This window comes from Oncorhynchus gorbuscha, linkage group LG17 (genome assembly GCF_021184085.1).
Source record: "Oncorhynchus gorbuscha isolate QuinsamMale2020 ecotype Even-year linkage group LG17, OgorEven_v1.0, whole genome shotgun sequence".
Lineage (NCBI taxonomy): Eukaryota > Metazoa > Chordata > Actinopteri > Salmoniformes > Salmonidae > Oncorhynchus > Oncorhynchus gorbuscha.
The window spans coordinates 13,409,666-13,432,344 of record NC_060189.1 but is presented as its reverse complement, the minus strand read 5'-3'; the positions used below and the strand labels follow the sequence as shown (position 1 = coordinate 13,432,344).

The 22,679-nt window shown below is 43.0% G+C and overlaps 1 protein-coding gene across 6 annotated transcripts in view; it reads left to right on the top strand.

The window, feature by feature from the left end:
- LOC124002099 (kinase D-interacting substrate of 220 kDa B-like) overlaps positions 1–22,679 on the top strand; it is a 124,821-nt gene that overhangs the window by 86,391 nt on the left and 15,751 nt on the right. For all 6 annotated transcript variants that reach the window (XM_046309380.1, XM_046309378.1, XM_046309377.1 and 3 more), the window contains exon 24: positions 4,277–4,455. In XM_046309380.1, coding sequence (XP_046165336.1) covers positions 4,277–4,455 — 179 coding nt within the window. The remainder of the gene's footprint in view (positions 1–4,276; positions 4,456–22,679) is intronic.

The window sequence follows — 22,679 nt, the reverse complement described above, 5'->3', positions numbered from 1 at the left end:
TCGCTTCCTTCGTCTGCTACCGGGTTATCTCCGTTTCAGAGTAGTCTGGGTTACCAGCCTCCTCTGTTCTCATCCCAGCTTGCCGAGTCCAGCGTTCCCTCCGCTCAAGCGTTTGTCCAACGTTGTGAGCGCACCTGGAGGAGGGTGAGGTCTGCACTTTGCCGTTACAGGGCACAGACTGTGAGAGCCGCCAATAAACGCAGGATTAAGAGTCCAAGGTATTGTTGCGGCCAGAGAGTGTGGCTTTCCACTCGCAACCTTCCTCTTACGACAGCTTCTCGTAAGTTGACTCCGCGGTTCATTGGTCCGTTCCGTGTCTCCCAGGTCGTCAATCCTGTCGCTGTGCGACTGCTTCTTCCGCGACATCTTCGTCGCGTCCATCCTGTCTTCCATGTCTCCTGTGTCAAGCCCTTTCTTCGCACCCCGTTCGTCTTCCCTCCCCCCCCGTCCTTGTCGAGAGCGCACCTATTTACAAGGTACATAAGATCATGGACATGCGTTCTCGGGGACGGGGTCACCAATACTTAGTGGATTGGGAGGGTTACGGTCCTGAGGAGAGGAGTTGGGTTCCGTCTCGGGACGTGCTGGACCGTTCACTCATTGATGATTTCCTCCGTTGCCGCCAGGATTCCTCCTCGAGTGCGCCAGGAGGCGCTCGGTGAGTGGGGGGTACTGTCATGTTTTGTCATTTATTATCTTGTCTTGTCCCTGTGCTTCCCATTCTATTCGTTTCCCTCTGCTGGTCTTATTAGGTTCTTTCCCTCTTTCTATCCCTCTCTCTCCCTCTCACTCTCTCGCTCTCTCTTCTCTCTATCGTTCCGTTCCTGCTCCCAGCTGTTCCTATTCCCCTAATCAATCATTTAGTCTTCCCACACCTGTTCCCGATCCTTTCCCCTGATTAGAGTCCCTATTTCTTCCTTTGTGTTCCGTTCCTGTCCTGTCGGTTCCTTGTCTAGAATTCACCGTGCTGTGTTTGTGTATCGCCCTGTCGTGTCGTGTTTTCCTCAGATGCTGCGTGGTGAGCAGGTGTCTGAGTCTGTTTGGTTCAAGTGCCTTCCCGAGGCAACCTGCTGTTCACCTGCTGTTCAAGATCGAGTCTCCAGTTTGTCCTCGTCATCTCGAGTGAAAGTTGTGTTTTTTTGTTTGTAATTACTTTACTGGATTAAAGACTCTGTTTTCGCCAAGTCGCTTTTGGGTCCTCTTTCACCTGCATGACACCCTGGTCTTTGGTTTGAAAATCACTGTTCGACTGAGGCACCTTATAATTATCTATGGGGGATACAGAGATGAGGTAGTCATTAAAACATCATGTTAAACACTTATTGCACACAGAGTGAGTCCATGCAACTTATTACGGTATGTGATTTGTTAAGGAAATGTATTCATGCTTGCAATAGCAAAGGGGTTGAATACTTATTGACTCAAGACATTTCAGCATTTCATGTTTAATTAATTTGTTACACATTTTTTTCTTTGAAAATCCTCAGTCCACTTTGTCATTATGGGATGTTGTGTGTTTGTAGTCCAGTGACACAAAATTTAAATTTACTCCATTTTAAATTGTAACAGAATGTGGGCAAAGTCAAGGGGTGTGAATACTTTCTGAAGCACGGTATATATTTATTTATATTTGGGATTTTGACATTACTTTTATGATGTCTTAATTTTTATTTTATTTTTACTTTTGGATAATGTGTGATTTGTTATTGTATTGCTAGATATTGCTGCACTGTTGGAGCTAGAAACATAAGTGTTTCACTGCACCTGCTATAACATCTGCATAACAGTGTAAGCAACCAATAAACTTTGATTTGTTTTGGGCCACCACAGCTTCAATTCACCTTGGTGTAGATTCTACAAGTGTCTGGAACTCCATTCTTCCACGAGAAATGCTCGTCTCAGGCGACGCTCCAGAATCTCCCATAATTATTCAAATGGGTTGAGATCTACTGACTGACACACACACACACACACACACACACACACACACACACACACACACACACACACACGCACGCACACACACACACACACACACGCACACACGCACACACACACACACACACACACACACACACACACACACACACTCTTTAAACCCCCTATGCTCCTTTGAGACCCCTCTTTCAAAGTCACTGAGATCTCGTCCTCTTGCCATGGTAGCCAAAATAATGAGCAACTTGTCGTTTTTATACATGTTAATTGTTTAACTCAGGAAGAACCACACTACTTTATCCCTCTTTTACTCAAGTGTTTCCTTTATTTTGTCATGATAATTTATTTGACACAGAAATTAACCACACTAATAACAATTTATGTAGACTTGTTCAGACTATTCTGACCACTTTTCACCCAGGTTGATTAAGGTCAAATGTGGAGTAGCACAGTTAACCAGAGCACGAGCTAGAGCAAATCATCACTGGTCTCTGCTACTGAGGTCTCTGAGTCAGGGGCTTGTAGACTGTGGATTGTGTGTCAGTAGGTGCAGAGACCACTGATTCTGTAACAGCATTTAACCATCTATACATCTGGTTGCGTGTGTGTGTTCCTGCTTGTGTGTGTGTGTATGCACTGTGTGGGTAGAACAACGATGCCTCGGAAGGTCTTAACCCCAGTCTGTTAACCCAGCAGATCTCAGCTCAGCTGGCCATTAAGATATCTGAGCTTCAATTGTGTAACGATTTCTCCTCCGCAAATTGAGTAAATTCGTCCTGTAGAAATGTGATTAGCTGACAGCAGCAAAGCTGGGCCCAGGCCAGGCTGTGAGCTCACTCACCCTCAGTTAGCTTAGCACAATGGTGCAGTGAGGGGCTAATCAACCAGCAGAGAGACCAACCTCTGTTCCTCCCCAAAAACAGATCAGGCAATGGGAAATTCCCTCCAAATCCCAGCTTTCCCACAACTTAAAACACATAGACAGAGACCGAGAATTATACAGAGGGGAAAACGATAAGCAAACGAAAGGTCTGTGTTCTGGAGAAAACTGCTCATTCATCTGATAAGGCCGACGCCCACACGGATGAATGATGAATGGCCTGAGACATGAATCTCACTGCGGTTCATATTTTCATGTCTGAATTATATTATTTTGGGGGTTAAATGGATCAACAGATTACCAGTGATATATGTTGTTAATGTTTGCTTCCTGTCAGTTTTTCCTACCAAATCAAGTCACATAAACGTTTGATCCCTTTCTTGTTTTTATGACATCCATCCACACTCTCTAAAATGTCATATTTGAATTTGTTTTCATAAAAGGGTAGACATGCTGAGTTCCTCATGCATAATGATATGTGCTTTTCCAATAATATATTTCACTGATATGTACTTTTCACATTTTTACCTAATAATATATTCAGTGCTGCCTTAGAATGGATCAGGGGAGAACGACTGCACCCTCTCATTGAAGCCACAAAGTTCAAGGCCGACTGCAGTACTGCAATCTTAATAAATAAAGAAATTGAAGACAATTATGGAACCAATATTTACCTCTATTACACCAGTCGGGCCTTCAATTTGATGTTCTCAGATAGGGCAGCACTGAGCTCGTCTGCAACGTCACTTCCTGGATTAGCTCAATCTGGCCATGATATGTCCACATAAATATCCCACACAAGATGCTATCTTAACCGACTTCCTTGGCTTCAAATGTGTATCGAGTCTTTACATAAGAATGAATGGTGTCACATGAACGATATGTGCTGTTTTATGCTGTGGTTGAATAACTTTTCTAACAAGAAAGACAATACTGGTTAAATGTATCTGATACCATTTTCTGGTGGTTGTGGGGGAAAGAACTTCACAAAGCAGTTGGTTCACCATCCGTACATCTGTATGTAATGGATGGACCTGCATTGTTTGTAAGATAACGTTCAATGACATCTCCATAAATATATATATTTACTTCGAGGCTACAAACAAAGCTGAAACATCCTCGCAGAAGGCTCCCATTTCAACACAGCTTTTTAATGAGTCTGAGCAGCAGACCTCTGATTGCCATCCTCTTGTGCTTCCTCTGCTGTCAGACCCAGATAACAAATTGGAGCGATCAGTCACCAACTAAATGGACTTCTCTCCTTATGTGACACCAGACCCAGATAACAAACTGGAGCGATCAGTCACCAACTAAATGGACTTCTCTCCTTTAGTGACACCAGACCAGCAAGAGTAGCGGTGACCGCTGCACGGCCCCTACTAGAGATAGACAAGCTATCTAAGTGTCATCTTTAACGATCTTCCCTCCTATTTCCTCTCTCTCTCATTTCCTCTTCTCTAGAATCTCCAAAAACATCCCCACCACCAAAGACGTGGAGCCCCTGTTGGAGATCGACGGAGACATCCGCAGCTTCGAGGTGTTCCTGTCCTCGCGGACACCCGTTCTCACGGCGCGCGACGTGGAGATGTTCCTTCCCTGCACCGTCAACCTGGACCCCAAACTCCGCGAGATCATTGCAGGTCCTTATATTTACACACAAGTACCACTTTTCACTATTACACTCAGTTAATTCAAAGACCTATAGGCCCTTATTCATAAAACATATCAGAGTAGCAGTGCTGACCCAGGATCAGGCCCCTCCTGTCCCATGTAATCTTATTCATTATGATCTGGATCAGTTTTCCCTTTTAATGTCACCACTCCTACTGTGAGACTGTTTTTGGATACATGCCATTACCCAAAATGAATGTCAGTGTTCTGTCATGATATTCAATCTATCAATCATTCAATCAAATGATTTGTCATGTGCAGAATACAACTGGTGTAGACTTTACTGTGAAATGCTTGTTTATGAGCCCTTCCCAATGATGCAGACTTTAAAAATTGAATAGTAACACGAAGAATTAAATAAAATACACAAGAATGGAGCTTTATACAGGGAGTACCAGTACCAGACCAGTGTGGAGCTATATACAGGTATTACCAGTACCAGACCAGTGTGGACCTATATAGAGGTATTACCAGTACCAGACCAGTGTGGAGCTATATACAGGTATTACAGGTATAAGACAAAACCATGTTCAAGAGAAGTGATCATTTTTTCTTCTTCGATGGGGTTTAAGGGCGGTTGGCATCCAATGTTAATGTTGCATTACCACCACCAGCTCTCCAATCACAGTCCACTGCTAAATACATCCATACACAAGCTCAGGGGCCTGTGATGGCCAGACCAGTGTGGAGCTATATACATGTATTACCAGTACCAGACCAGTGTGGAGCTATATACATGTATTACCAGTACCAGACCAGTGTGGAGCTATATACAGGTATTACCAGTACCAGACCAGTGTGGAGCTATATACATGTATTACCAGTACCAGACCAGTGTGGAGCTATATACATGTATTACCAGTACCAGACCAGTGTGGAGCTATATACAGGTATTACCAGTACCAGACCAGTGTGGAGCTATATACAGGTATTACCAGTACCAGACCAGTGTGGAGCTATAAACAGGGAGTACCAGTACCAGACCAGTGTGGATCTATATACAGGTATTACCAGTACCAGACCAGTGTGGAGCTATATACAGGTATTACCAGTATCAGATCAATGTGGATCTATATACAGGTATTACCAGTACCAGACCAGTGTGGAGCTATATACAGGTATTACCAGTACCAGATCAATGTGCAGAAATACAGCACGAGGTATTTAAGGTAGATATGTACATGAAGGCAGGGTAAAGTGACGAGGCATCAGGACAGATAAAAATAAGAGTCAAATAAAGAACAGAGTAGCAGCAGCAAATTGTATGTGAAGGTGTGTGTATATGGTGTGTATATATAGTCTAGTGAGTGTGTATATATAGTCTAGTGAGTGTGTATATGGTGTGTGTATATAGTCTAGTGAGTGTGTATATGGTGTGTATATATAGTCTAGTGAGTGTGTATATATAGTCTAGTGAGTGTGTATATGGTGTGTGTATATAGTCTAGTGAGTGTGTATATATGTGTGTGTATATAGTCTAGTGAGTGTAGTCTAGTGAGTGTGTATATGGTGTGTATATATAGTCTAGTGAGTGTGTATAGTGTATATATAGTCTAGTGAGTGTGTATATAGTCTAGTGAGTGTGTATATAGTCTAGTGAGTGTGTATATGGTGTGTGTATATAGTCTAGTGAGTGTGTATATGGTGTGTATATATAGTCTAGTGAGTGTGTATATGGTGTGTGTATATAGTCTAGTGAGTGTGTATATGGTGTGTGTATATAGTCTAGTGAGTGTATAGTGTGTATATATAGTCTAGTGAGTGTGTATATGGTGTGTATATATAGTCTAGTGAGTGTGTATATGGTGTGTATATATAGTCTAGTGAGTGTGTATATATAGTCTAGTGAGTGTGTATATGGTGTGTGTATATAGTCTAGTGAGTGTGTATATGGTGTGTATATATAGTCTAGTGAGTGTGTATATATAGTCTAGTGAGTGTGTATATGGTGTGTGTATATAGTCTAGTGAGTGTGTATATGGTGTGTGTATATAGTCTAGTGAGTGTGTATATGGTGTGTGTATATAGTCTAGTGAGTGTGTATATGGTGTGTGTATATAGTCTAGTGAGTGTGTATATAGTGTGTATATGTAGTCTAGTGAGTGTGTATATGGTGTGTGTATATAGTCTAGTGAGTGTGTATATGGTGTGTGTATATAGTCTAGTGAGTGTGTATATATAGTCTAGTGAGTGTGTATATGGTGTGTGTATATAGTCTAGTGAGTGTGTATATGGTGTGTATATATAGTCTAGTGAGTGTGTATATGGTGTGTGTATATAGTCTAGTGAGTGTGTATATGGTGTGTGTATATAGTCTAGTGAGTGTGTATATGGTGTGTATATATAGTCTAGTGAGTGTGTATATGGTGTGTATATATAGTCTAGTGAGTGTGTATATGGTGTGTATATATAGTCTAGTGAGTGTGTATATATAGTCTAGTGAGTGTGTATATGGTGTGTGTATATAGTCTAGTGAGTGTGTATATGGTGTGTATATATAGTCTAGTGAGTGTGTATATATAGTCTAGTGAGTGTGTATATGGTGTGTGTATATAGTCTAGTGAGTGTGTATATGGTGTGTGTATATAGTCTAGTGAGTGTGTATATATAGTCTAGTGAGTGTGTATATGGTGTGTGTATATAGTCTAGTGAGTGTGTATATGGTGTGTGTATATAGTCTAGTGAGTGTGTATATAGTGTGTATATGTAGTCTAGTGAGTGTGTATATGGTGTGTGTATATAGTCTAGTGAGTGTGTATATGGTGTGTGTATATAGTCTAGTGAGTGTGTATATATAGTCTAGTGAGTGTGTATATGGTGTGTGTATATAGTCTAGTGAGTGTGTATATGGTGTGTGTATATAGTCTAGTGAGTGTGTATATATAGTCTAGTGAGTGTGTATATGGTGTGTATATATAGTCTAGTGAGTGTGTATATATAGTCTAGTGAGTGTGTATATGGTGTGTGTATATAGTCTAGTGAGTGTGTATATGGTGTGTGTATATAGTCTAGTGAGTGTGTATATAGTGTGTATATGTAGTCTAGTGAGTGTGTATATGGTGTGTGAATATAGTCTAGTGAGTGTATATGGTGTGTGAATATAGTCTAGTGAGTGTGTATATGGTGTGTGAATATAGTCTAGTGAGTGTGTATATGGTGTGTGAATATAGTCTAGTGAGTGTGTATATGGTGTGTGAATATAGTCTAGTGAGTGTGTATATGGTGTGTGAATATAGTCTAGTGAGTGTGTGTATATAGTCTAGTGAGTGTGTATATGGTTTGTGTATATAGTCTAGTGAGTGTGTGTATATAGTCTAGTGAGTGTGTATATATAGTCTAGTGAGTGTGTGTGTATAGTCTAGTGAGTGTGTATATATAGTCTAGTGAGTGTGTATATATAGTCTAGTGAGTGTGTATATGGTGTGTGTGTATATAGTCTAGTGAGTGTGTGTATGTATAGTCTAGTGAGTGTGTGTATATAGTCTAGTGAGTGTGTATATGGTGTGTGTATATAGTCTAGTGAGTGTGTATATATAGTCTAGTGAGTGTGTGTATGTATAGTCTAGTGAGTGTGTGTATGGTGTGTATATATAGTCTAGTGAGTGTGTATATATAGTCTAGTGAGTGTGTATATGGTGTGTGTATATAGTCTAGTGAGTGTGTATATATAGTCTAGTGAGTGTGTGTATGTATAGTCTAGTGAGTGTGTGTATGGTGTGTATATATAGTCTAGTGAGTGTGTATATGGTGTGTATATATAGTCTAGTGAGTGTGTATATGGTGTGTGTGTGTGTATGGTCTAGTCAGTGTGTGTGTGTATATATAGTCTAGTGAGTGTGTATATGGTGTGTATATATAGTCTAGTGAGTGTGTATATGGTGTGTGTGTGTATATGGTCTAGTCAGTGTGTGTGTGTATATATAGTCTAGTGAGTGTGTATATGGTGTGTATATAGTCAAGTGAGAGTGTACATGGTGTGTATATATAGTCTAGTGAGTGTGTACGTGGTGTGTATATATAGTCTAGTGAGTGTGTATATGGTGTGTATATATATTCTAGTGAGAGTGTATATAGTCTAGTGAGTGTATATATATATAGTTTAGTGAGTGTGTATATGGTGTGTATATAGTCAAGTGAGTGTGTACGTGGTGTGTATATATAGTCTAGTGAGTGTGTACGTGGTGTGTATATATAGTCTAGTGAGTGTGTATATGGTGTGTATATATAGTCTAGTGAGAGTGTATATAGTCTAGTGAGTGTATATATATATAGTTTAGTGAGTGTGTATATGGTGTGTATATATAGTCTAGTGAGTGTGTATATGGTGTGTATATATAGTCTAGTGAGTGTGTATATGGTGTGTATATATAGTCTAGTGAGTGTGTATATGGTGTGTATATATAGTCTAGTGAGTGTGTATATATAGTCTAGTGAGTGTGTATATATAGTCTAGTGAGTGTGTATATGGTGTGTATATATAGTTGAGTTAGTGCGTATAGGGTCAGTGCAAATAGTTGGGGTAACATTAATTGATTTTCTCAGTCTGGCTATTAGCAGTCTTATGACTTGTGGGTAGAAGCTTGTATGGCCGATAGCCGATGCTCCGGTACCGTTTGCCGGATGGTAGCAGAGTGAAAAGTCTATGGCTTGGTTGGCTCTTTGGCACTCTTTCGCTCCTTCCTCTGACACCGCCTGGTATAGAGGTCCTGAATGTAAGGGAGCTCGGCCCCAGTGATGTACTGGGCTGTCCGTACCACCCTCTGTAGTGCTTTGCAGTCAAGGGCGGTGTATTTGGCATACCAAGCGGTGATGCAGCCATTCAAGATGCTCTCGATGGTGCAGCTGTAGAACTTTTTGAGGATCCGAGGGGCCCATGCCAAATCTTTTCAGCCTTCTGAAAGACAAAGGGCACTTCCATGCCCTCGTCACAACTGTGTTGTGTGTTTGGGCCAAGTTCTTAAAAAAAAAAAAAAAAAAAGATTTTCCTTTATTATTTTCCACTAACCCTACCACCCCTCCCCTAATTGGAGTAAACTAATGAACAACAACACTAAGGCTTCTACTTCCAGCTTATAAACACATTTTACGGACACAATGTATTTTACAGTAGTTCTCTTTTGTTTGTTTTTACTTCTATCCTTCCACTACCTTCAACCCCTCCCATCGATTTCTGAAGACCATCCAGTTTGATTTCTGTTTGCCTTATATTTTTAACTGTTCTGTTTCACAAAAGATCTGAACCTATATGCATTTTACGGACACAGTATACATTAGTTATCTTATTGTTATTAGTCCCACCTTTCAGCTCCACACAACCCCTCCCATCTGTCTCTTAACACCATCCATATTGGATTTATTTTTGCCATATATTTTTCAACTGTGCTGTGGTGTTTCACAAAAGTTCTGAACCTTTCTATTCTCATAGTTTCAACAGATTGTAAATTAAAGATAAACATTTTTGCTAAAAGTATTATTATATTATTGATCGATTACACTACGACTTTTCAAATCACCCAGTAGTGCTATCTGCAGAGTTTGCTCCAGGTAAATATTGCAATTCTTCCACCATTCCTGGACCTGTGACCAAAAACAAGCTACATATTGACCGTACCAAAACAAACGATCTCATGACTCTGTCTTTGCAGCAAAATCTGCAGGGCTGGGATGGTTGTATCCCCCATATACAGTGGGGCAAAAAAGTATTTAGTCAGCCACCAATTGTGCAAGTTCTCCCACTTAAAAAGATGAGAGAGGCCTGTAATTTTCATCATAAGTACACTTCAACTATGACAGACAAAATTAGGGGGAAAAATCCAGAAAATCACATTGTAGGATTTTTAATTAATTTATTTGCAAATTATGGAAATTATAGACGTCCAGTACGCCTCCACTGTCCAGTACGTCCTATGCCTCCTCCCCGCACTCGCCCTGAGGTGCGTGTCATCAGCCCGATGCCACCTGTACTGGTCCCATGCATCAGGCCTCCAGCGCACCTCCACAGTCCAGTAGGTCCTGTGCCTCCTCCCCGCACTCGCCCTGAGGTGCGTGTCATCAGCCCGATGCCACCTGTACTGGTCCCATGCATCAGGCCTCCAGCGCACCTCCACTGTCCAGTACGTCCTGTGCCTCCTCCCCGCACTCACCCTGAGGTGCGTGTCATCAGCCCGATGCCACCTGTACTGGTCCCATGCATCAGGCCTCCAGCGCGCCTCCACAGTCCAGTACGTCCTGTGCCTCCTCCCCGCATTCGCCCTGAGGTGCGTGTCATCAGCCCGGTGCCACCTGTACCGGTCCCATGCATCAGGCCTCCAGTGCGCCTCCACAGTCCAGTTCGTCCTGTGCCTGCTCTTCGCGCTCGTCCTGAGGTACGTGTCACCACCCCGGTACCACCAGTGCCGGCCCCACGCACAGAGCTTCCGGCGACAGTTCCCAGTCCAGAGCTTCCGGCGACAGTTCCTAGTCCAGAGCTTCCGGCGATGTTTCACAGTCCGGAACCTCTGGCGACGTTTCACAGTCCGGAACCTCCAACGACGGTCCACAGTCCGGAACATCCTACGATGGTCCACAGTCCGGAACCTCCTGAAACGGTCCACGGTCCGGAACCTCCTGAGACGGTCCGCGGTCCGGAGTCTCCAGTGACGGTCTGTGGTCCAGAGTCTCCAGCGGGGGTTCCCAGTCCGGGGCCTCTTGCGAGGGTTCCCAGTCCGGAGTACCCGGCTACGACCTACAGTCTGGAGTCCCCTGCGACGACCCATGGTTTGGTTCCTCCGGCAATGACCTACAGTCTGGAGTCCCCGGCGACGAACCACGGTCCGGAGTACCCGGCGACGACCTGCGGTCCGGAGTACCCGGCGACGACCTACGGTCCGGAGTACCCGGTGACGAACCACGGTCCGGAGTACCCGGCGACAACCTACAGTCTGGAGTCCCCTGCGACGACCCATGGTTTGGTTCCTCCGGCAACGACCTACAGTCCGGAGTCCCCGGCAACGAACCACGGTCTGGAGTCCCCGGCGACGACCTGCGGTCTGGAGTCCCCGGCGACGACCTGCGGTCTGGAGTCCCCGGCGACGACCTGCGGTCCGGAGTCCCCGGCGATGACCCACGGTTTGGTTCCTACGGTCCGGAGTACCCGGCGACAAACCACGGTCCGGCGACAAACCACGGTCCGGCGACGAACCGCGGTCCGGATCCTCTGGCGACAATCCACGGTCCGGAGCTTCCGGCGACGATGCCCGCACCAGAGCCGCCATGGAGGATGACGTATCTGTGAGCGGAGTGGGTACTTCGCCCCGTACCGGAGCCGACGGTAGATGCCCACCCGGACCCTCCTCTATTGAGTCAGGATTTGCGGTCGGAGTCCGCACCTTTGGGGGGGGGGGGTACTGTCATGCCCTGACGATAGAGAGCTGTTTATTCTCTATGTTGGTTGTGGCGTGATAGTGACGAGGATGGGTCATCTAGATGATTAGTGATTTATGTTGGCCTGGTATGGTTCCCAATCAGAGACAGCTGTTTATCGTTGTCTCTGATTGGGGATCATATTTAGAGAGCCATTTCCCCATTGTGATTTGTGGGATCTTGACTATGTTTGTGTGTAGTTGCTTTCTGCACTGCATGTAGCTTCACGTTTTGTTTATTCGCTTTATTGTTTTTGTGCTTTAAGTTTCTCTTCTAATTAAAAGAATGGAAACATACCATGCTGCATCTTGGTCCACTCATTTCAACAAGCGTGACACCATGGTAGCAAGATCTTATCTATTTTTTGCATACTTTCTATTAAAATGTACTGTTGTGAGATAATTTCTTTCTTTCGGGATATGTATACTGAGTGTGTTCACATCACCGTCAGACCATTTAATTGGCAAACTACACGGTAATGTAAAAGTTTTTTTGTGATCTAATACGTAATATAGTACACTAATCATAATTTGGTTTTAATACAGAGAGGTTAGAAAAAGTATCTAGATCCTCTATAAGGCTGTGGAGGGATCCAAATTGTGGATTTAAAAGGAAGCATGAATCATCAGCGTACAATGACACCTTGTTTTTAAGCCCTTGATATTGTTGTTGGATCTGATTTTAATACCTAACATTTTGATGGCCATAATACATACAGTGGGGCAAAAAAGTATTTGGTCAGCCACCAATTGTGCAAGTTCTCCCACTTAAAAAGTTGAGAGGCCTGTCATTTTCGTCATAGGTACACTTCAACTATGACAGACAAAATGAGAAAAAAAATCCAGAAAATCACATTGTAGGATTTTTAATTAATTTATTTGCAAATTATAGTGGAAAATAAGTATGTAATGGTTTTGGGTTGGAGCACCACCACTTGTTCAGTCAATCAACTAAACAGCGGGCAAATCATTGGTGCACAATGATGTCATGACTTGTCTTCAAATCGGTTTCTTTCAGTCAATACGAAATGACCCATCAGGTTTGATTGTGTTACAAACAAACCAGTTGATTGCAGTGAAACCAAACATGACTGGAAAAGTCACGTTCTGTGTGGGTGATTTACCTGGAATGTGTCGTCGAAAATGGAATGAGACGGAATTCACGACACAAGCGGTTCACAAAATGTTTTGTGTTAGGCTATAAAAATGGATTTTATCAAACAAAAGATCATTCATTGTGTAACAATGAGCATTGGAATTGCAAACAGATGAAGATCGTCAAAGGAAAACCATTTATTTTAATGCAGTTTGTGATTATGTTACGCCTGTGCTGTTTTTTTTTTTTTAATGATGGGGCTCTACGCTCAGATAATCACATCGTATTCTTTCGCAGTAAATCCTTTTATAAATCTGACAACGCAGTTGGATTAGCAAGATTCTAGGCTTTCGAAACATGTGTGTAGCGATCACCGTATGTTGTGGAATTTCAGCCCGCTAGCGGATTCTGTGCGCAAAGAGGTTAAAGTAATGATGGACTGTCGTTTCTCTTTGCTTATTTGAGCTGTTCTTGCCATATGGACTTGGTTTTTTACCAAATATGGCTATCTGATTGGCTCAAAGCTGTCATCAAGACAAACGGTGGCTACTTTGAAGAATCTGAAATATAAAATATACTTTGATTTGTTCAAACGTTTTTGGTTACTACATGATTCCATATGTGTTATTTCATCATTTTGATGTCTTCACTTTTATTCTACAATGTAGAAAATAGTAAAAATACTGACTGGTACTGTACATTAAAAAAAAAAAATTAACGAGTAATATGCGTAATATTGTAGGAAGTTCATGAGAAGGATTAATACCTATAACCAGGATTGCCATTACATCAATTACATTTTTGGCAAGCAATTATTATTTTAGCAAGCAATAATTGTGATTCATCCTACGTTGTCCCTTACATCTTTACCTCCTAGCAACAGATGTGGGATACACACACACAAACATACTCCTACACACTCGACCCCTTTCCTCCACAAACAACCACAAGCTCAGATGTTCAACATTTTTCCATCCTCGAGCCCAACTCAAGAAAGGACTTAATGTGCAAATGCACATACAGTTGCAGCTTTTTGAGAAGGCATGCAAAATTTAGCAAAAATGTATTAGAAATTGGGAGATTTTATTAACCAATGTTAAGTCCTAGTTGATGGAGCTCAGATACAGCCCTATACCCTAAAACACCTACACGCTGGTCCCCCATTTTGACCTTTTTCTCAAGCATCTCTGTGCTGTCAGACCTTTGATTATTTGTGCCAACAGGGCCACAGTAATTTGTCCCCCTTTCTGATTATCCGAGTGTGACCCCCTCCCAGTGGGTTACTTCAGCTAGTGTTGCCAGCACTGCTACTACCTGGGTGGGGGCACCCCACCGGAATCCCCACTGGCTAGGTACAAGGTCGTCAAGGTTCTCATTAGCAGCTTTGAGAATTTCCTTGTATATTATGCTCTCCCATCAGGGGGCCTTGGCTTTGTAGGCCCAACCCTGCCAGGCAGGCTCAGACTCTTGAGGGGGCTGTGCTGCTCCAGTGGCTCTCTGACCACATTCATCTTTCTGTTTTGGCTGCGTATAGACTTCTTACATTAGGCCCATAAAACAGATAAGGACTTCTCCTTAGTGTATTGGTCGCTCAGGTGGGTGTCTGGGGTAGAGCGTCAGGGACAATACATAGGCTCTGGGATATGTAACCATTTTCCTTTTTCTCTTACTTAACTCCACACTTTTCCAAACACAAAAACACACACCTCACCTTCCATCACAATACACTTGCTCATACCTACATACTGTGCCTTCTATGTCCACTGTTTGCTGTGTTTTATCTCTACCATGTTGATTGAGTACTTTTGTGTTTGGTTCCTTATATCAGATGTATTATTTAGCTAATTATGCTTTCTTCTAATGCTGTCTTATCTATTTAATACTAATTATACTTTATTCTAATGCTGTCTTATCTATTTAATACTAATTATACTTTATTCTAATGCTGTCTTATCTATTTAATACTAATTATGTTTTCTTCTCATGCTGTCTTATCTATTTAATACTAATTATACTTTATTATAATGCTGTCTTATCTATGTAATACTAATTATACTTTATTCTAATGCTGTCTTCTCTAATTAATACTAATTATGTTTTCTTCTAATGCTGTCTTATCTATTTAATACTAATTCTGTTTTCTTCTAATGCTGTCTTATCTATTTAATACTAATTATGTTTTCTTCTAATGCTGTCTTATCTATTTAATACTAATTATACTTTCTTCTAATGCTGTCTTATCTATTTAATACTAATTATACTTTCTTCTAATGCTGTCTTATCTATTTAATACTAATTATATTTTATTCTAATGTTGTCTTATCTATTTAATACTAATTATACTTTCGTCTAATGCTGTCTTATCTACTTAATACTAATTATACTTTAATCTAATTCTGTCTTATCTATTTAATACTAATTATATTTTCTTCTAATGTTGTCTTATCTATTTAATACTAATTATACTTTCTTCTAATGGTGTCTTATCTACTTAATACTAATTATACTTTATTTTAATGCTGTCTTATCTATTTCATACTAATTATACTTTCTTCTAATGCTGTCTTATCTATTTAATACTAATTATACTTTCTTCTAATGCTGTCTTATCTATTTAATACTAATTATACTTTCTTCTAATTCTGTCTTATCTATTTAATACTAATTATACTTTATTCTAATGCTGTCTTATCTATTTAATACTAATTAAGTCCAATTCTAATTATTTGTAACATTCCTTATCTTGAATGGGATGGTGTAGTTGTTTTGTATCAATTGTTGTATTTTATTGTTTTCCTACATATTTTTTTATTACAATCCCTACCATGGATATTATTGGGTCTTCCATTATTCGACTCCTCTATGGGAACTTTGTAATATTTAGAATAGCCATGGAGTCGTCTTTGTGTCTCAGAACATTTGGTTATATACAGTTTATTGATTACGAAAGCTACACGTTTTCCTTTTAATCTATTCTGCTTGAAGATTGGGTACAGAACTTTGAGCCGTTCTGCAATTTCCTTCAGGAACTGATCATTAATTCCTATTTTCGGGCCAGCAAGTCTTTTACTCTGGCTTTTAACAATTTATTTTATCTCTGAAGAATGCAAATTTGGCAGCGATTGGGTGCTCATACCTTTTTCCGAAACATTGTACACGTTCGAGTTGGATTTTGTCGGCACCATCACCTGGGCTCTGTAGCGCTGTAAAATATAATTATTTTACCACAATTTCAGGATCTTCACCTTTCTTTTACTTTGATAGCATTAAGTATCAGATTTTTTCTCATAGACCTAGTCTGTAGGTCAAGTAAGGCTTCTCTCAGAAACATGTTCTCCTTTTCAAGTTCATTAACGTTTGTTTCAATCTCATTGACTGTACCTTTTAGCTTGTTTGTTTGTTTCTTCCTTGTAACAGCTTATTCGTCACTCATCTAGAGGCTCGCCTTCAACTACTTTATATCTTTACTGACTAATTCATGCCCAGTTTATCATTGATCGATTTTAACAGATCCCCTTACCATTCCCGGTTGTGAAAAGCTTAAATCATCCGTGTCCTTCAAGGAGTCACGTTTTCTTTTGGGGATTGGCTCTCCATGTTTACCCTCTGTCATGTTTGGATGTTGATTGCTTTGGTAATGTGGGGCGATACATTTCTCTAGCCTTCTCATTTGTTTTGTGTTGTTATTATTCCGTTTTTATCTGCACCGAGGTGTTCAGTCCACCTTACTTTGCCCATGTTAAGTTCTTAGTGATGTAGATGCCAAGGAACTTGAAGCTCTCGACCCGCTCCACAACAGCCCAGTCGATGTGGATGGGGGGCCTGCTCTTCCCTCTTTCTCCTATAGTCCACGATCAGCTCCTTGGTCTTATTGACGTTGAGGGAGAGGTTGTCGTCCTGGCACCACACTGCTAAGTCTCTAACCGTCTCCCTGTACGCTGTCCTAACGCCGTCGGTGATCAGGCCTACCACCGTTGTGTCGTCAGTAAACTTGAAGATGGCTTTGGATTTGTGCTTGGCCACGGAGTCGTGGGTGAACAGGGAGTACAGAAGGGGACTAAGCACACACCCCTGAGGGGCCCCCGTTTTGAGGGTCAGTGTGGCGGAGGTGTTGTTGCCTACCCTCACCACCTGGGGCCGGCCTGTCAGAAGTCCAGCATCTAGCTGCAGAAGGAGGGGTTCAGTCCCAGGGTCCCTAGCTTGGTGATTAACTTGGAGGGGACGATGGTGTTGAACGCTGAACGCTGAGCTGTAGTCTATCAACAGCCTTCTCATATAGTTATTTCCTCTCTTGTCCAGGTGGGAGAGAGCAGTGTGAAGAGCAACTGAAATTGTGTCATCTGTGGATCTGTTGAGGTGGTATGTGAATTGGAGTTGGTTTAGGGTGTCTGAGATGATAGTGTTGATGTGTGTCATGACCAGCCTTTCAAAGCACTTCATAATTACAGATGTGAGTGCTACAGGGACATAGTCATGTCAGAAGGTTCCCTTGGAACTATTGGGAACAGGGACAATAGTGGTCAGTTTGAAACATGTTGGGATTACAGAGTGGAACAAGGAGAGATTGTAAATGTCTGTGAAGACACTTGACAGCTGGTCATGCTTTGAGAGACACGCCCTGATATTCAGTCATCTGATTGTTAAACCTTTTAAACGTTTTGCTCATATCGGCCACAGAGAGCGAGATCACACAGTCATCTGGAGATCACACAGTCATCTGGAGATCACACAGTCATCTGGAGATCACACAGTCATCTGGCGCAGGAGACGTGTTGGTAGAAGTGAGGTGGTGTAATTAGCTAAATTGTTGCTTACTCATTATCTGCAACCAAACGCATTTGAATGCTGCCAAAGACTCTCACACAACAGTCGATCAGCTATCCAGCTCAAATGGCTGACGTCACTATCAGCAGAGATGCTATTTAGTGTGAATGACGCAATGCTCACCTACTCATTTATTCCGGGCTGTCACACAGACGTCACTGTGCGCTGAGCTGGTCAGTTAGTAGATGTATCTATCCACCATAACAGTTGTTACACTGGCCTTAGTGTGACGGCACCATGCTGTCAGTGACCACAGTGTCACACTGAGTCTGTCTGTTGACCAGCAGAGACCGCCTTTGTCATGGTGGTCACAGGGACAGAAAGGTGACCAGTGACTCTCTGGCCAGTAATCCACTCTAATAAATGTAGTATTTTAGGATAATTCTTATTTGTATGAGATGAGTGCATGTGTGTATGCTTGTTGTGTCTATGTGTTGATGTTTACATGTCTCTTCATCTTAGTGTGTGTGTATTTGTCTCGTGTGCGTGTGCGTGTGCGTGTGTGCGTGTGTGCGTGTGTGCGTGTGCGTGTGCGTGTGTGTGTGTGTGTGTGTGTGTGTGTGTGTGTGTGTGTGTGTGTGTGTGTGTGTGTGTGTGTGTGTGTGTGTGTGTGTGTGCGATCTCCTCTGTTAGCCCATCTTCCACTCTGGAGGGTGACCAGTGCCCCTGTCCCTCCCTGTCCAGTCATCCATTCCTCTGGAAGGCGACCTATACCCCTGTCCCTAGCCAGTCATCCATTCCTCTGGAAGGCGGCCTATACCCCTGTCCCTAGCCAGTCATCCATTCCTCTGGAAGGTGACCTATACCCCTGTCCCTAGCCAGTCATCCATTCATCTGGAAGGCGACCTATACCCCTGTCCCTAGCCAGTCATCCATTCCTCTGGAAGGTGACCTATACCCCTGTCCCTAACCAGTCATCCATTTCTCTGGAAGGCGACCTATACCCCTGTCCCTAGCCAGTCATCCATTCCTCTGGAAGATGACCTACATTTGAAATCGGAAGTTTACATACAGCTTAGCCAAATACATTTAAACTCAGTTTTTCACAATTCCTGACATTTAATCTGAGTAAAAATTCCCTGTCTTAGGTCAGTTAGGATCACCACTTTATTTTAAGAATGTGAAATGTCAGAATAATAGTAGAGAGAATTATTTATTTCACATTCCTACTGGGTTAGAAGTTTACATACACTCAATTAGCATTTGGTAGCATTGCCTTTAAATTGTTTAACTTGGGTCAAACGTTTCGGGTAGCCTTCCACAAGCTTCCCACAATAAGTTGGCTGAATTGTGGCCCATTCCTCCTAACAGAGCTGGTGTAACTGAGTCAGGTTTGTGGACCCCCTTGCTCGCACACGCTTTTTCATTTCTGTCCACACATTTTCTATAGGATTGAGGTCAGGGCTTTGTGATGGCCACTCAAATACCTTGACTGTTGTCCTTAAGCCATTTTGCCATAACTTTGGAAGTATGTTTGGTGTCATTGTCCATTTGGAAGACCCATTTGCGACCAAGCTTTAACTTCCTGACTGATGTCTTTAGATGTTGCTTCAATATATCCACATAATTCTCCTTCCTCATGATTCCATCTGTTTTGTGAAGTGGACTAGTCCCTCCTACATCAAAGCACCCCCACAAGATGATGCTGCCACCCCCGTGCTTCACAATTGGGATGGTGTTCTTCGGCTTGCAAGCCTCCCCCTTTTTCCCCCAAACATAACGATTGTCATTATGGCCAAACAGTTCTTCTTTTTGTTTCATCAGACCAGAGGACATTTCTACAAAATCCCAAAAGTACAGTCTTTGTCCCCATGTGTAGTTACAAACTGTATTCTGGCTTTTTTTATGACGGTTTTGGAGCAGTGACTTCTTCCTTGCTGGGCAGCCTTTCAGGTTGTGTCGATATAGGACTCATTTTACTGTGGATATAGAAACTTTTGTACCTGTTTCCTCCAGCATCTTCAGAAGGTCCTTTGTTGTTGTTCTGGGATTGATTTGCACTTTTCACTTGAAAGTACGTTCATCTCTAGGAGACAGAATGCATCTCCTTCCTGGGAGGTATATGACTGCTGCATGGTCCCATGGTGTTTATACTTGCGTACAATTGTTTGTACAGAAGAACGTGGTACCTTCAGGCGTTTGGAAATTGCTCCCAAGGATGAACCAGGCTTGTGGGTGTCTACAATTTTTTTCTGAGGTCTTGGCTGATTTCTTTAGATTTTCCCATGATGTCAAGCAAAGAGGCACTGAGTTTGAAGGTAGGCCTTGAAATACATCCACAGGTACACCTCCAATTGACTCAAATGATTAGCCTAAAAGAAGCTTCTAAAGCGATGACATCATTTTATGGAATTTTCCAAGCTGTTTAAAGGCACAGTCAGCTTAGTGTATGTAAACTTCTGACCCACTGGAATTGTGATACAGCGAATTATAAGTGAAATAAACAATTGTTGGGAAAATGACTTGTGTCATGCTCAAAATAGATGTCCTAACCGACTTGCCAAAACTATAGTTTGATAACAAGAAATTTGTGGAGTGGTTGAAAAACAAGTTTTAATGACTCCAACGTAAGCGTATGTAAACTTCAACTGTATACCCTTGTCCCTAGCCAGTCATCCATTCCTGTGTCCAGTGTCCTGCAGCCATTCAGTGGGCATCAAGCCAGTGGGCATCAAGCCTCCATTGTGCTCCCTGCTGCAGGATTGGGTCTCTACTCAACCCATCATTCAACAACACACTCTTATGACAGAGACATTTTTTTCCTGTTTCTTACCAGGCCACTGATTCCACTATGTTGTAACTCTATTTGTAAAACTACAATTTCAGTAAGAAAGACGGCGTTCTTCGCAAAAGTGAAAGTTTGAAAGAACGTTGTCTATTTTCAGTAAAGCCTATAAAGAACAGTTTAATTTTCACCCTGCTCCATCAAGTGCACTCAATCACAGAATCAAAGTTTCTCCATCTATGTGGAATAGGATTTGCTTGCTCTCCACAGAACATCTCTATTTGAACTCAGTAAGAATGATCAAATATGATTGGCTGAATCAGTTTGAGTGGGTGGATCTAAAGTGTCTTTATATTCGGGGCCAAGACGTGATCTCGATCAGCCTCACAGATGAAACGTCTCCATTTTTCTCCCCACTCTTCCTTCCTTCCTTCTCCCTCTTTTTCATTACATATTTCTGTCTCTCCACCCACTCTCCCTCTCACTGTCTTTCTCTCCCACTCCCTCTCTCATCTCTCCTCTCCCTCTCACTGTCTTTCTCTCCCACTCCCTCTCTCATCTCTCCTGCCCTCTCCCTCTGTCTTTCTCTCACACTACCTCTCTCATCTCTCCTCTCTCTCTCTCTGTCTTTCTCTCCCCTCTCTCATCTCTCCTCCCCTCTCCCTCTCTCTGTCCTTCTCTCCCACTTCCATCTCTCCTCTCCTCTCCCTCTCTCTGTCTTTCTCTCCCACTTCCTCTCTCATCTCTCCTCTCCCTCTCTCTGTCTTTCTCTCCCACTCCCTCTCATCTCTCCTCCCCTCTCCCTCTCGGTCTTTCTCTCCCACTCCCTCTCTCATCTCTCCTCTCCCTCTCTCTGTCTTTCTCTCCCACTCCCTCTCTCATCTCTCCTCTCCCCTCTCCCTCTCTCTGTCTTTCTCTCCCACTTCCATCTCTCCTCTCCCTCTCTCTGTCTTTCTCTCCCACTTCCTCTCTCATCTCTCCTCTCCCTCTCTCTGTCTTTCTCTCCCACTCCCTCTCTCATCTCCCCTCTCCCTCTCTCTGTCTTTCTCTCCCACTCCCCCTCTCATCTCCACTCTCCCTCTCTCTGTCTTTCTCTCCCACTCCCTCTCTCATCTCTCCTCTCCCTCTCTCTGTCTTTTCTCTCACTACCTCTCTCATCTCATCCTCCCCTCTCCCTCTCTCTCTCTTTCTCTCCCACTCCCTCTCTCATCTCTCTCTCCTCTCCCTCTCTCTGTCTTTCTCTCCCACTCCCTCTCTCATCTCCCCTCTCCCTCTCTCTGTCTTTCTCTCCCACTCCCACTCTCATCTCCCCTCTCCCTCTCTCTGTCTTTCTCTCACACTCCCTCTCTCATCTCTCCTCCCCTCTCCCTCTCTGTCTTTCTCTCCCACTCCCTCTCTCATCTCTCCTCTCCCTCTCTCTGTCTTTCTTTCCCACTCCCTCTCTCATCTCCCCTCTCCCTCTCTCTGTCTTTCTTTCCCACTCCCTCTCTCATCTCTCCTCTCCCCTCTCTGTCTTTCTCTCCCACTACCTCTCTCATCTCTCCTCTCCCCTCTCTGTCTTTCTCTCCCACTCCCTCTCTCATCTCTCCTCTCCCTCTCTCTGTTTTTCTCTCCCACTCCCTCTCTCATCTCTCCTCCCCTCTCCCTCGCTCTGTCTTTCTCTCCCACTCCCTCTCTCATCTCTCCTGCCCTCTCCCTCTCTCTGTCTTTCTCTCCCACTCCCTCTCTCATCTCTCCTCTCCCTCTCTCTGTCTTTCTCTCCCACTCCCTCTCTCATCTCTCCTCCCCTCTCCCTCTCTCTGTCCTTCTCTCCCACTTCCATCTCTCCTCTCCTCTCCCTCTCTCTGTCTTTCTCTCCCACTTCCTCTCTCATCTCTCCTCTCCTCTCCCTCTCTCTGTCTTTCTCTCCCACTCCCTCTCATCTCTCCTCCCCTCTCCCTCTCTGTCTTTCTCTCACACTACCTCTCTCATCTCTCCTCCCCTCTCCCTCTCCCTCTCTGTCTTTCTCTCCCACTCCCTCTCTCATCTCTCCTGCCCTCTCCCTCTCTCTGTCTTTCTCTCCCACTCCCTCTCTCATCTCTCCTCTCCCTCTCTCTGTCTTTCTCTCCCACTCCCTCTCTCATCTCTCCTCCCCTCTCCCTCTCTCTG